Source organism: Gopherus flavomarginatus, chromosome 17, assembly GCF_025201925.1.
Source record: "Gopherus flavomarginatus isolate rGopFla2 chromosome 17, rGopFla2.mat.asm, whole genome shotgun sequence".
NCBI lineage: Eukaryota > Metazoa > Chordata > Testudines > Testudinidae > Gopherus > Gopherus flavomarginatus.
The window spans coordinates 5,560,149-5,576,104 of NC_066633.1; the positions used below are offsets into that span (position 1 = coordinate 5,560,149).

Below are 15,956 nucleotides of genomic sequence, written 5' to 3' on the forward strand. Positions count from 1 at the left end.
CGCGAATAGCATAGCTGAAGTCAAAGTATCTTAGATCGAGTTACCTGCCGTCCTCACGGCACGAGATCGACGTCTGCGGCTCCCCCTGTCGACTCCGCTACCGACACTCGCGTTGGTGGAGTTCCGGAGTCGACAGGAATTCCTTTGGGGATCGATATATCGCATCTAGATGAGACACGATATATCGATCCCCGAGAAATCGATTGCTACCTGCCGATACGGCCGGTAGTGAAGATGTAGCCTCAGTGAGCACATTCCCCCTTGCAGTATGAGCACCGTGAATGCCAGATCTCCTAACTGCTGTCTATTATTTATCATCACCTCTGCCATGGAGTCCATCTTTCAGTAATACGCTGCCAGTGAAACGGCATATTGTGCGTCTCTCTGCCAGCATCACTGGAGTCACAAGTGTATGTACAGGCAAGCTAGCAGGGTGTTTCTTCTGTAATTAGCTCACCCAGGAAAACAGCATCTGCTCTCTTGTAAAGAACTTGATTTCTTCCCCCCAGTTTCCACCTGCTTTGGCTGAGGGACACAGAGAGGTGAAGTGATTTGCCCAAAGTCGCACAGTGACTTGGTATCTGAAGATGAATGTGGCTTGGTGGCCGAGAAGCCTCTGGTTTTGCCTTAAATGCAGTTTCTTCAGCAGTAGTTTTGGGGATGTGTCAGGATTAGCAGCGGTGTGCTTTGGTCTAACTTGAGGGCTGATGCTTTTAACTCCCTTTGGGCCTGATTTACCACTGTGTTATCTAGTTCCACATGGCATAACCCAATCACTGCCAAAGGAACTGCTGTCCTAGACCAGACCAGCAGTCCATCCGGTCCTCCTGTCTGTGCTAGGAGGTGTGAAGTGAGGATGCGTAATGTTCCTGAGAGGGAAGGAAGTTTCTTCCTGGCTCCAGGAACTTAGTTGGCTTATGGCCTGAAGTGTGTAAGGTTTTCTCTCTCTTCCACGTTTTCATCCTGTCTGCTGTAACTGGGGATGATGATCTTACCATACATACAGTTATATTTATATATGAATTGGACAGTCATAAATTAACCAACAATCCTTTTAACTTAGTAAAAGTGTTCACCAGAAAACAGCTCAGAGGAGCTGATCTCTCATTCACTCCAAAGGTGACCTCTGCTTCCTATACATCTGGTAACTTCCCAGAAGAAGGGTCGAGGACTGTAACAGCAACTGTCAGCGCTCGCTGGTAGACCCCTCTGGCTGGACAGGGATTCTGAAACAATGACAGTGTTTTCTAAAAAACCCTCTCGCTCTCCACTGCCTTGGCAGCTCAGCACTCTTGCCTAGTAAATATTTATTTAGCTGTCCCTGCTGTTAGGGCTGATAGTCCGGCTTCCCTTTAAATCGTCTTCCCGTCCAGGGTGTGCCAAGCCTTGAATTTTTGGCAAGAGCTAACCCCATATGTGCAGGCGGTTACATAGGTGCAAAGGAATGGGATAGTGGAGGGTTGCATGACAACCGCAGCTCTCAGCTTTCAAGCCCGGGTCATTTTGTTCCTCTTCCCCAATCACATTTCAACTGTCTCTGGTAATGAGTTGTGGTTTTTTAAAATAATAATAGTGGTTATTCTAAAGACAGCGTGCAGCGAAGCATGGACGTCGCTAATTCACTGCAGTTGGCAGCTTTGCTCGGTTTAATCGTAACTCATGAGCTCCTTCTTGCTGATAATATAAAACACAGAGCCATTGCTAATCTGCAGAACAATCTTTTATGCTCTGACTAGCGAGTCTAACTGTAATTTACAACCTGGGAGGCTGCAGTAATGCCAAAGAGAGGTGCTTGGAGAGTGTCTGTAAAGGCCTGTAGATACTTTTACTGCAGTTGAACTCTGCTTCACACACAGCCTTGGGCATCTACGTCTACACTACCTGCCGGATTGGCGGGTAGCGATCGATCTATCGGGGATCAATTTATCGCATGTAGTGTAGACACAATAAATCGATCCCCGATCGCTCTCCCATCGACTGCTGAACTCCAGCGTGGCAAGAGGCGGAAGCGGAGTCAACGGGGGAGCTGTGGCAATCAACCCCGCGCCGTGATGACGCGAGGTAAGTTGAAATAAGATACGTCGACTTCAGCTACACTATTCTTGTAGCTGAAGTTGTGTATCTTAGGTTGATTCCCCCTCCACCCCTACCCCACAGTGTAGGATTTCAATTCCCTCACTTCTGCAAATAAAAATGGAAATAGTTGCAGTTGTCATGCAGGTATTGCAGGGTGAAGAGCAGGGGAGGGGACTGGCTTTGGTTGCACATCCTGAATAACAGAGCAGTGGATTCCCAGATCTGCACCCGCAGGTTGGTTCTTAGGCTTGTGACTCTGACTTCTGCCAGCCAGTCTCAGTTTTGGCACCAGTATCCAGGGATGAGATTTGCACTTCATATTAAAATCACCTCCCTTTTCCCCATTGCGCCATTTATTCGGGGACTAGAAAGTCAGCCACAAACAATGACTAAGTACAGGGAGTTCCCTGAGTTGCCTTCTTGATCTTTGGGCAGAGGAGCTGGGATAAAATTCAGACCTCGCTTGCGCCTTCGCTTTGGGTTGGACTTTGGCCTTATTAATTCTGAAATAACACATGTAACTGAAGGGAAACCTTCCTTCCCACGGCTTCTGGGTGCCTAGGTATTGACCTGCATGACCTTGATCTCTGCATTTGATGCACTTGTGCTTCCATCTCTCTTTGTCATGAGGCAGAACCATCCGCTGAGTTCTCCTCTCCGTAAGACTTAGAAACGGGGTGTTGAGCCAGGCCCAGGTGAGGTGGGGTGGACCAGGACTGTCCAAGTGAGAAAGAAGCAAGTCTATAAGTGGGGATGGGAGATAGGAAGTGTCTGTTAGGGGTAGCAGAGGAGAAGAAGGTGGCCTGACAGGAAGAAAGCCCAAGGTTTTGTGGGTAGAATAGTAGCAGTTGTGGTGAATCTGGGCCTTATTTAATGTTAATCACTACTCCTTCCCCTCAGGGCCTTCAAGCACTACCTGTAGCCTGATGAAGGTCCCCCAGGGACTCCCTGCCTGTCAAGAGTCATTCCCTTGATATAATAAACCATCAACATACCCAAATGCCAAGTAAAATTCAGAGGCAATTGGAGGATTGGCTGGAATGGTCAAATAAGGTATCTTAGCAACAGAGGTAATTTGTCTTCTTGTAGACTGAATTTGTTTTTTAACAGCTTCAGTCCTGCTGAACATAGCTGCTACAAGGGGCAAGCCCTGCCTTTCAACATACGAGGATGTTCTTTCGAATCTCTGATGTCCCATGACTGCTCTTGTTCTGTTGCAACAGTGACATGGTTAAAGACCCCCTAAATCTTTTCAGCTTTGAGTGTACAGGAGCTAACTCAGAATGCAGAGGAAGGCTGGGTGGTTAGGAGAGATGAGGTTGGGCAGGTTGTAATGGAATTCAAGCTATTTGGAGATGATTTGAATATTGTAAATCTTGCAGTAAAGTGAAAAGGAAACAAACCAAGCCCCATCTAGTTTCGCCCGGTTGAAAATCATGATGCAAAACCAGGCACCACCCTCTACCCGAAATAGAAAGACATTCATATTTTCTATAATACTTTGGAAGTTAGTGGTGTGTGAAGCACCAGTGCTCCAAATTTTTGGCTTGAGGTCTGGTATTTCTTGTGGACTGCTGAGTCCCTGGAAGCTCTTCAAATCTTGGATGGCTATTCACACCACACTCACTCAATTCCTAAAATCTTTTCCCAGCTTGTACTGGGATCCATATAAAACCTGGGGAAAATTCTCAAGGGAAGCAGTGTTTCTTTGATTGCTGCAAAGTTCTGGAATTTGGAAGGATTATCCCTGGGACATCACATAGAAAACAAGTTATTGGTGGCCTTTAACAAGATTAGATCTGCTGTCAACGTGCTGTGTAAAATTCAGCATACAGTGAGTTGAAACAATATCCTCCTAATGGACTGAATAGTAAATAAAATAACTGACTATATGATGAACGAGCAACAATATAACAACACTGAATCTAGCCAGTCTCATTGGAGATTTACATACCGTTCTTGGGCACAGCAATCTCATCAGACTAAATATTAATTCTGTTTCCATAATGAAGTTAACATGTAGCAAATAACACTGAAAATGGCCAGCAAAGAAGACAACTTCTCTACTTAGTTTGGGTAACACTGCTATTTTCTAGTTAAACTATAAAATGTGTTCACCTGGGAGCCCTAAAGGAACATAGGCAAATACCTTTTTAAAACAGTTTTAGCTCTCTGGTGGGTATCCTCTTAGGAACTCGAAAATGGCATGTGTTTTTCTTTTTCGAAAACAAGACATGGATGTATTGTTACCTGAACCTGCAGTCCTCACACAGGCAAATCCTCCAGTGAAATCTGCAGGGTTGGGCCAGTAGATCCTCCCACACACTGATGCCGCAGAAGCTCCCTTTGTGGCTGGACTGCCTTCACAGGGAGATTTATTGTGCTGTGTTTCAGAGGGTTTCAGATAACAGGAAGGATTTGGTCAAGAGAAAGGCACTTGTAGTTTGCTCCAGAGAAGAGAGGTAATGGTAGAGTGTGACAGGAATGGGAGCCACCTCCTCTGAGTGGGGTTATCTATCCTTTGCCCAAGAAGTTAACAGGTATGGGGAACTTCTGGATTCCCAGGTGGCTTTGGTTGACAAATGCATCCATTTTTGTTTCATTTGCCAGCTGTCAGGCAACCACTGCCATTTCTCTGTGCTGCGACCCTTGCCATGTGTGACATGGTGGAGGGTCTTTAACGGGTTGCAAAGGAGTGAGGGGTTAGCGGTCACTCTCTTTGCCCAGGTGCTGTAGAAAAGAGTTGTGAGAACGAATGGCTGTTGGAGGGCGGAGAATGCCTGTAGGAAAGTCAGGCTCCATGCCGCAGCAGGGAGGTCTTTCTTTACTCTCTGGTTATGTTAAAACTTTATCACTATAAACACTAAGGGCCAGATCTTCAGCCGCTGCATATCATCATGACTACTCTGATCTGTGCCAGCTTAGGAGGAGATCTCACCAATTAGGGATCCTTCCGCTGTATGGCGCATGGAGTGCTTCCACCAGGGCTAGCCATATCTTTGTGACTGCCAGACTAGGCCACTGCAGTGTGGCCTGCGGGAGGCCCCCCTCGATCATGTGGCAGCTGCAAGTCAGTGCAGAACATGTCCGCCCACTTGCTGTGAAGTGATGGCCATAAGGAGCTGCTCCCACCAATTTTCTGAATGCAGCAGCTTCTAGGTACCATGCTCGGTATTAACGTGGATCTTCCTGGTTTGATCCTGACCTGCTGAGGAACTTCCTTTCTTCCCATGTGCTGCCATCGCAGGTCAGCTGGAGCTCTCTCTTGCTGAGCCACTCTAGCTTGGGGGGCTGGAGTCAGGGCATTCTCTCTGGAGAACCTGGTCGTTTGGGAATTTGCTTTGCCTCCTAGCTTAGAGGTGCTAAAATCTGTTGTCCCGCAGGGCACGATGGAGCGGCTTGTACCCCTACGGTGTGATTGGATTAGCCACACAGCTTGTTTAAGAGGCAGTAGTCTGTTTGGGATGATACAGGTTAATGCGTTGCTGTGGCTTTTTAAAGTATATGCCTGTGGGTAATTATCATGGCTGCATTTTGTCACTGCAAGGTCTCATTCCTAGTCGCTGATTGGTGCAGGAGGGCCATCTGCGGCTTCCCAATCCTGGGGCCAGCATAGTTCAGAGTAGCCCCAGGCCAGACCTTGCCATACCCAGGCACATTGTCTATTTCTCAGCTGTAAGTGTTGGCGTAGGAGTTTTGGCTGCTTTTCAGCCCTTTTGTGCTTTAGAAACAGCACAAATTGGCCAGAATCCGGCTTGGGATCGGGCCCCAGAGTAACATCTGGTTACTGGTCTGTGGAGCATTCTAATGGTTTATTATTTAAATCTTGTTCACAGGATGCAGTGTAGGTAAAGGTGGGTGGGAAATATAGAAACAGTACTTGGTGGGGTGGGACATATTTAGAAGTGGGAAGATTTTGAGATGAAACCTTTACTAACTACAGCCCCAGTTAATTCAGTTCTCTTTCCTTTCTGCTCACAGGGTACAGGTTGAGTTCTACGTAAATGAAAACACCTTTAAAGAACGTCTCAAGCTGTTCTTCATCAAAAACCAAAGATCAAGTAAGTGTTTGTACCAAGACACTCCATGACAGTTTTATTTTCCAGGTAATTACAATAATAACCAGGTTGTCTGTAATGAAAAGAATGAGGGGAAAAAATGAAAAATCTAACTGGCTACAAAATAGAAAGAATCTCTCTCTCTGTCTCTCTCTCTCTCTCAGGTCTGTTAGCCACAGCAAATCTGTTTGAGCAATATTTGTATGGAGCTGATGGATAACAATGTGCAGGATAATACTTTTTTTTTTTTGCATACTTATTAACTTGAGCAATAAATTGCTCCTCCCCTTGACAAGGCTCCGTCAGTCCTAGGATGGGAAGCAAGTGCCATCTAGTGGTTGCAACAGTTCAGCACTGTGCCCTTGGCACTGCTGCTTAAGGGTTCTGTTTCCTGATGTTGATTTTTCAAAGTGCCATTTCCCAGCACCGAGGACTATCTTTTTGCATGTTAGCCTTAGACGGAGCTGGGTTAATGAGTTTCATCTGTGAAAGCAGATTGGTATGGGAGTGGGTTTCCTTTTTTAAGGAGAACGTGATTCCACAGGGAGGATAGGAAAGCTGCATCTTATATTTCTGTTGTCAGCATCACAGCCATTTATAGCATGTTCACTACTACAAAACCTGGCTGCAATTTACAAGGGTGGTGCTCAGTGCCTCTAGATTTACAAGTGAAATGACTATCCCTGTAATATGCAGTATTGTTGTAGCCATGTCAGTCTCAGAATATTAGGGACAAGGTAATATCTTTTACTGGACCAATTTCTGTTGTTGAGAGAGAGATGTTTTTGAGTTACACAGCTTTCAAGCTCTTCCTCTTACCTGATCAGAACAACCCCCCAGCCTCTCCAAGCTTATCATCAGAAGTGAGCTCCCCATAGAATATCAAGGTAGGAAGGGAACTCATGAAGTCATCTGGTCCAATTCGCTGCTCAAAGCAGGACCAATCCCCAGGCAGATTTTTGCCCTAAACCCCCCTTCCCCTCAAGGATTGATCTCACAACCCTGGGTTTAGCAAGCCAATGCTCAGAACACTGAACTATCCCTCCCTCCAGACCAGGACACCAATTCAAAGCGGCACCTTACCCTACCAGAACAACAGATGCAAAACCTGCAGATGTATCTCCACTGCTACAATGAGCAACACCCCCCATAACAAACCTTTCAAGATCCATGGGTCCTCCACATGCCTATCACAACATATGGCATACCTCATCCAATGCACTAAACGTCCCAGTGACAACTCTGTGAGTGAAACCAGGCAATCACTGTGCTCCCGAATGAACTCACACAGGAAAATGATAAAAGATAAAAGCACCCTATCACCTGTGAGTGAACCCTTTTCACAAAGCAGTCTCTCCCTGTCTGACCTATCAATCTTCATCCTCAAAGGAAACCTTCACAACACTTTCAAAAGACAAGCCTGGGAGCTTAAATTCATAAATCTGCTAGACAATAAAAATCATGGTCTTAAAGACACTGGATTTACGGCTTATTACAACAATCTGTAACCCACTAACCCCCTCCCCCCATTTGTCCTATGACTACAGGGGTGTTAATGGTGCACTTCACCTTCCCTTAGTTTAGCATAAGTAGTTAGCAGATATTCTGTCTGTTCGATCTTGTATTTAGCTGTGATGCTCTAAGTATCTTTCCCAGACCTGAGAAGAGCTCTGTGTAGCTCGAAAGCTTGTCTACCCCTAAAGTAGGGAGCAGCTATTCTATGATGCCCACAGCTTAGCCGAGAGCCAGGGCTAAGGCATTCATTACTGGGATATCAGATCTGGCAGCAGGGCAAGTTCCAGTGAGAGTGAATATTGCAGAGGTGGCAGTGGTGCAGGACAAGACCCAAAGCGGATTTATTCTCTGCATTGCTTCTCACCTGATCGTATACCCGATCAGCATGCAGGGCAGTGCAACAGCTGATGGTTGTGCCATCAAGGTGGCACAGTCATGTGTACCATGGGAGCAGTCTTCTGATTGGAGTGAAACATACGTGTGTGTGTGTGAATCGAGGGACATGTGCACCCAGTGATTCTGGGTTGTATCCAAGTTAGATGCACTCAGTTTTGTATGCTCCAATATGTCTGTTAGTCTATAAGGTGCCACAGGACTCTTTGCTGCTTTTGCAGATCCAGACTAACACGGCTACCCCTCTGATACTTGTCAGTTTTGCACGTGCACCTTAAAAAACTGTCTTAATGTCAGCAGGCACAATATTCATGGAAGCTGGTACGTAAGTTTTGTGGCACTGTCTCATAGATGGTTATACTCTCCTAGGGTCAGCCATGGGTCAGCCATCTGTCTGTTTATTATTTGTAATTAACTGGTTGCTCCAGTTGTTTAGGATAACTGCGTCTGTCCCATTCTTATTAAAGCTGAGGATTTTATGTCGGTCAGAGGCAGCAGAATGGGAAACTAATTGATAATTAGTTACTGTGAGTAATGACCACTCATAGATATAATATAACTGAGATGAAGAGGGTGATGTGGGCAGCCAGGTGTGCAAGAACCTCATAATTATGTCACTTAATATTCACTCATGATGATAATCACAAATCAATATTCTGTATATATGACACTGCCAGGTTACAGTACTCTGAAATGCATTTGCCGAAGAGATCTTTCACAAACTCATTATGAACTTGTAATACATTTGCACCCTTTAAAGCTATTATGGGGCTCTCATTTCTAATTACTGTGTACATCTACAAGTTATTATCCAGTTCAGGGCTCCTGTGTCTTTCAGTGTCTTTTCTGCAGGGATTCCCATGTTAATAGAAACCGATTTTCCACATATTCCCCCTCCCCTTAAGCTATAAATGCTTGTACATGTCAGAGAATATGTGTTAGGACATCCCTGATTCCCGGTTTAACATTGTGAGTGTGTTGTCTTAAATGCCATGTTACAAAGAGAAGCTCTGCAAATGTTAGGTTGTCTCGATGAGGTTCTATTCTGTGTGGGTGAAATTCACCCCTGTGCAGAGAGACCAGCACAAGGTATGTGCACTAATTAAATCCTATTTAAACCCTCAGAATAGTGTTTGTGGGCAGGTCATGCCACCTACCTGAACTAGTTTTACTGTGGCTAGGGCAGGTACTGGAAGAGTGAAGCTGTAGCAGCATGAACTGCAGTGCGGGCTAACCCTACAAGTCATTACCCAGAGTTTTGGGTAGGTTTGTACAGGACGGACTGCTGCAGTTTCATTGCTCTGGTTAGCTAGATTAAAGCTAGCTCAGGTACGTCTGCTTGAGCTGCCATGACACCCAGTGATGGCCGTCTAGACATACCCTCATGAAAGTCATATGCCCTCTTTCGCCCTTCATTAAACTTGGCACAAACATTAATGAATGCGCTCTGGACACTTCCATCAGAACAGAAAAAGCAATTATGTCTGCTGCTTACCAATCACCAGTGAGGCCTCAAAAAGTCTCCCAGATGGGATTGTGAGTGACAAAGATAAAATAATTGATTGCTCCTGGGAAGCTCTGGCAATGGGCGCCTTCTTGTGGGATGAGAATGAACTGACCTACTGTAAATCACTATACAATATAGCATGAAGCTGGATTTATTTTTGTTAAAAACAGTGGCATGTTTATGGGGCTGGGGCACCCTGATTGAACTTCCAACAGTGGTGGAACTCTACATGACTCCACCTTCTGAATTTTCTTGTCTAGGGACAGGAACCTCCAGGCTGCTACTTCTCCCTCCCTTCTAAACATTTCAGGCCATGGATTCCTCTTGTCTGTCTCAAAAATATCCCCTATTTTCTTTGACTCCTCAGATTAATTCCACTGGAAGAATGGGGCTTTTATTTTTTGTCTGAGGGAAGGCATTAGCTGCCTGCAGGGAATCTAGGAGCTAATTTATAATTTCACATTTTCTTTTGTTCTCTGTGGGTTGTATACTTGTTAAATAGCTGGTGTGTGGCATGAGAGGTGGTGCCCAGGAGAGGAGGGTTTTAATGGAAATATGCTGAATTTCTCACTTGTAATTTGAAGAATAGCCTGATAAACTGGCTGTGAAGAGGAGGGAGTGGATAAAGTGGTGATTTGAATGTTCTGTTCCTCCTCCTATAAACCACTGAGCATGTGATGAGCAAAGATTGGAGCTCAGCTTGGTTGTACGAGTCTTATTAAATGGATGCTCACTGATTCTGGGGTTAAAAACCTCAACAGCCCACATCCCTCTCTTCCATCCTGGGGGGAGGGGGCATGCAAAGAGCTGACTCTTTTAGTTATGTTGGCCTTCTAGTTATTAGAAGCTGTGTAGGATGTGGAGTGCACCATACAAGCCTCAAGCAAAGTTCGTACAGCATTCCCAGTCTCCGGCAAGCTGTACGAATACCCAGAAAAGCAGTCATTATCCATCCTACCACGCATCCTATAATAAGCAGCATAAATTACTGTGTTCGTTCAGTCTCATGCTTAAAGCATAATAGGTGTTTAAATACTACTGAAACAGATGTTCCAAGAATGCAGTGACATTAACGGGACCTCTGCTGCATTTTTCTCCCTCTCCCCATTATGGGCAGCATGTTTTCTAAAGACTTTGGGACAAATGATATCCAATGGCCTCTAATTTTGTGTCCATCGCCAATTCCTGGCACAATCAACTGTGGCTGCAAACAACAGAACGTAGAAGTCTGTTCAGACATCTAGGGCCAGAATGTGGAACTATGTCACTGGCGCAGGCAGAAGATCCAGCACATTAAAGGAAGGAGGGTCCGGTGGTGAGAAACTAGTTTGGGACTCAGTAGGCAAGGGTTCAACTCCCTGCTCTGTGAGATGGAGATCCTCAAAGGTATCAAGGTGCCCTACTCCCACTGAAATAAATTGGAGGTAGGTGTCTGAATACCGTTGTGAATCTGGACCCTCGTCTCTCTGTGCATGTTCCCCATTTGTGCTATGGGGATAATAGCAATTCCCTGCCTCACAGAGGTGTTGTGGGGATAATTACAGAAACCAGTTAAGATTCTGAGGTGGTAAAGAAACTGTGGTAATGGGGGCCATATAAGTTCCTTAGCTAGATATGTTCCTATCATTTGCAGTTGATTGTGGTCGCAAAATTAGATGCCAGGTTGAATTCAGCTTTTTAAAAATATGTCCCATAGTAATGATTTCCCATTGCACCCATAGCCCCAATCCTGCAGCTGGATCTACCTCGCACTGCTGTGGAAGCCTGGTGACAATTCCACCGTCTTGCAGGTGGATCTCCTGGCAGAACCGGGGCCACAGTTACACTTCAGGAGAGATTTTGTAGTTACCAAGGAGTCAGGATATTCTTTTTCAAAAATGAATGTTGAAATGGAAAGGCTGTAAATTCAGATCAGCTCAAGGTGAAATCCTTTTTCACTTGTTACACAATCAGCCTGTGGAACACACTGCCACAAGGTATAACTGAGGACAAGAGCTAAGCATGATTCAAAACCAGATTAGACATTATTACGGGTAATCAGAATTATAACAATAAAGGGTGAAATATTTGGAAGAGGATATAAAACCTCTTGCTTCAGGGGGAAAACCAGCCTCTAACTAATGGGAGTCATGAGAGAATTTTCCCTGATGGCAGGTTATTCATAACTACCTACTGGGAGGGTTTCTTGCGTCTTTTTCTGAAGCATCTGGTACCACTGTGAGTGACAGGCTATTGCATTAGGTGCTGTGCTGGTCTGATTCAGCAATTCCAACTTTCTTATGACCCTCCTCTTTTGCTCTGGATGAGTATGCAGCTTTTTGTGTGTCTATCATATATCAGAAGCCCTGCAGTACTGTTCTTTGAGACAGTCGGAGGAGGATGTTTTTCTTTTTAGCCTCTTACCCTGTTGTCTTTTCTATTGCAGGCCTAAGGATACGGTTATTCAATTTCTCCTTGAAGCTTCTCACCTGTCTTCTCTATATTGTACGTGTTCTGCTTGACAATCCAGCAGAGGGAATAGGATGGTGAGTCTCTATTAGACGCAGTAAGGTGGATTTTATCTGTCTGTCTAATCCATCATTGGGTATTTATTAGGCTCCCATCATGATTGTCTCTAAGCATCTTTCAGTGTGTTTAATGTTTAGAGCTTACTAGCAATTAAGCATCTGTGGGTGTGACGATACCCTCAGAAGTTCCACCATAGTTCAGCCCCCGATAAAGGGATCTCATGTTCTCTCCTCCTCACTGTAGTGCTGAGTCTCAGTAGTTACTGCAATGGGGAATATACATAGAGAACCAACTTTCCCTTTTAAGGAGTGGTTTCTATCCAGAGGTGAGGAGATTTCTGCGGGCGATAGCAGTGTATCTTCTCTTGCTTCTTTTCCTTTTACTAAAGCAAAAAGAGTGCTGCTTCTCCAGCCCTGCTGTGTGTTCGCTCCTGAGTTTGCTATTCTTCTTATCCGATAACTTATTTCACGCCCTTTCCATTTGGACACTTCAATGCTAACTTAAATTTGAGGTACAATGATACTGCTGGAAACAGGACATGGTCACCAGCTAACTGCACCTCTGCGGCATGGGGAAACCTGAACTCATGCCCCACTCCAGAATCACAGGCCTTCAACCTTTGCTAGCTTGTTGGTCAAAGGGAACCTGCTGGTCATACATATGAGGTCATTTTTTGTCCACTAGAGGGCAGTAGTGGTCATAAACGGGAACATTTCATGTTCCTCCGCCTTGATTGAGTCCCCCAACAATTCAGCTAGCAGTGAGATGTGGGGAATGATATTATCACCTTTTGTCTTTTCCCTGCCTATTGTAAACATTATTTCAAAAAATTGCTAATTCTTCCTGCTCTGTTTTTTCTTCATTTTTAATCAGTTGATTTAACAAATTTGTCTGATAGAATTGAGAATTCCTAAAACCAAAACTAATGACAATCCACCAGTCTATATCTGCCCCTCCTACCTCCCAGAGTTTGTTCCGTCTTATGTATTCATCTACTTACAGCAGTGACGGGAGCTGTAAATCTGGCTGAGTTCTTCTGCTCTGAATGCATGCTTTATAATTATCAGCATAAGCTGTGGAGGGAACAAAGCAGGGTGTTTTGTTTAGGCCTCTTGTGGGATCGCTGAAACTCTCAGAAGTTGTGACATATTTTTTAGTATACGTTTGTGATCCTTAAACTACTATTGCCAGTGATGGGTCCCAAAGAATGCCATGGGGAAAGCAGAAGAGCTAGAAGGGGCCGGTGGAGGTTGTGTTGGAGGGTCAGGCTGGGCATTGGGACCCCAGTCCATAAGATGATCAGTTTCCACATGTTAGTCCAACTGAACCAACACAGAACAATTAGTCTAATGTATTTCGCAATAGAGCTGCCATTGCGCATCCCAATGGGGCTTTTTAGTAAGCCAACGTTTCAAACCGAGTCTCAGAAGCACTGTTGATTTCCCAGAGCCCCTAGAAGTTCTGTCTGAAATCCATTCAGACACTTCTGATGTAGTTCGAAAAAATCATCTCTTCATCATCATATCAGAACTGCCGAAATGTCGGTGATGCACTGAGGTGAAAAATAAAGCTGTGAGCTTTACAACCAGAGATAAAGAACTGTCTCAAACAGAGCTCTGTGCAGTGGGAATTAGCTCTTGTGTGTGTCTATGGATACGTGTGTACTGTGTCACTTTATCAATTAGCTGTCAAGTCACCATCCTTGCAGATGGTTAATAGAGGACGTACTAGTGAAAATTTTAGTAGTACTACAGCAAAGATGAAGGGTGCATGCCCCAAGTGGTCTTGTTGTGCCTCATTGTTTGAAACTCTATGATATAATAATCAGTATATTCACTAGCACAGTACAACGCACTGGAAAATAAAGCTGGTAGAGAAATGTAGAAACATTTTCACAGAAAGTTTTCCAAATGCTCTGGGAAAAAATTTTGTCTGAGTTTCAAAACTGGAAATTGCCCTACAAGCTGGCTGAAAAACAGCAACGTTTTTTGGTAAATGTAATCAAAAAGTTGAAATGTGCCTCATTTGAGTTGTACATCTCCAGTACTGCGTGCTGATGGCACCACACGGCTCACTGACAAAGAAAAGATACTGCAAAGTTGGGCAGAACACTTTAACAACATCCCCAATCAACAGTCATCTAATAATGAGGAGGCAATTGATTGACTGCAGCAGATCGATATCAAAATCTCTCTTGCTGATCCCCCAACGCTGACTGAAACTGCAAAAGCAATTGATCTGCTGTCAAATGGTAAAGCACCTGGAGCAGAAGCAATACCAGCAGAAGTCGACAAGTCCAGAGGCTTGCATGTGGCTCTGAAACTGACTGAATTTTTTCAGTCAATGTGGTCTCAAGGAACTGTATCCCAGGAGTACAAGGATGCATCCATTGTCCACTTGTACAAGTGGAAAGGCAACAGATAATCCTGCAACAACTGTCGGGGTATCTCCTTGTTATCAGTAGCTGGCAAAATTCTCACCAGAATTCTGTTGAATTGCCTTTGTGCAACATATTGACCGAGGACTCTTACCTGAGAGTATGTGGCTTCAGGAGAAGACACGGGATCATAGACATGGTGTTTGCAGCTCATCAACTTTAGGAGAAATGCCAGGAACAGAACTCCAACCTGTACATGACTTTCATTGACCTGACAAAAGCTTTTTACTTTTTTAAAATTACATTTTTTAAAAGCTTTAAAAATTACTCTACCACCTTGTTGCAGACTCATAGTTCAAATTGCCTTCAGACATGGGACAAATGCTCAAGTTTTTAGTGTAGCCTGCAAATGTTTTCTATCTGTTTACATCCTTGAAGGCATCTGCCCTAAATCCTGTTTAAGTCTTTTGGGAGGAGATCAGCATTGGCATTTCAAGAGCTGAACTGACGGATGATTAGCTATGTCAGCTTTGCTCAGTATTTGAATATGTGTCTTATTTGCAGGTGTCCTTTTTTTTGCCTCTTATCTATATATAATTTCTCCCAGCACAGAATGCAAGTCAATTAGCATTTTGATTCTTCTGTTTGCCAAGGCTGCAGGCTACTTATCTAGGTGTGAAGGCAGGGAAAGGAGAAACATCTGACATTTAGCACTGATTCAGAACTTTTCCATCTTCTGTCCTATCCCTCACAACCCCAGGGAAGGAGGTGAGTAGGCAGAAGGTGAAGTGACCAGAGTCCGTGTCGGAGCCAGAACTAGAATTCTGAAGTTCCTGGCTTCACATCCTCTGTTTGGACCATGCCTCTTATTTTTGACAGTATTTCACCATCTGGGTTGCTGGGGGATGTTGATATCAGGCCAGTTCTCTTAGGAAGCTTGCAAATCAATTGACTCTTGGAAGAAGGAGAGTGTCTCCGCATGTCTCTGAATAAAATGAATTCCAGCTTCTCTTGCCTGTGAAAACTCAGCCAGACAGAGAACCTGGTCTTTTAAGATGCTTTCACTCTTTCTAGGTGGATACAGTTCCTTCTGTTTGTCCATGCCGAAATGTGATTTTAAAAGAGGCATTTTATTGTCAGATATATTTGCATTATCCGAGGGTATCTTCACACCTTTAGGCCTCCATTGGCATGGAGAGTGAAACAGCCAGTGTATATTAACTAGGGTGAGGCTTAACATAGCAAAGCTCAATGAAAGAGGCTGAATTCTTGCATTCGATTTCCCTGACTGCTTGCAGCAAAATTCCTATTCAGTCCGGAGAGAGTCTTCAGCCTTGGAGGGTGCGGTGCAGTACGTGTGCAATAAATGCTGGTCAGCATGGCTGCGTCCTTCCACGGTAATAGCATGTGATGAAGTCTTAGCCTCAATACTCTGTGAGTGCCTTTCGCTGCTGTCTGCCTGGCTAGTTGTTCTGGGGAGCAGCTGGTTTGCCCTAGAAATGCAAGAGCAATAGCTTGGGCT

General features: G+C 44.6%; 1 protein-coding gene across 13 annotated transcripts in view; it reads left to right on the forward strand.

Moving 5' to 3' along the window:
* The window catches only part of KCNT1 (potassium sodium-activated channel subfamily T member 1), a 193,344-nt gene that overhangs the window by 108,421 nt on the left and 68,967 nt on the right, over positions 1-15,956 (forward strand). For 12 of the 13 annotated variants that reach the window (XM_050926686.1, XM_050926674.1, XM_050926677.1 and 9 more), the window contains 2 exons: positions 6,058-6,137; positions 11,975-12,074. In XM_050926686.1, coding sequence (XP_050782643.1) covers positions 6,058-6,137; positions 11,975-12,074 — 180 coding nt within the window. Of the gene's footprint in view, positions 1-6,057; positions 6,138-11,974; positions 12,075-15,956 lie in introns of those variants that run through there. The other variant, XM_050926685.1, reaches the window with a different exon arrangement.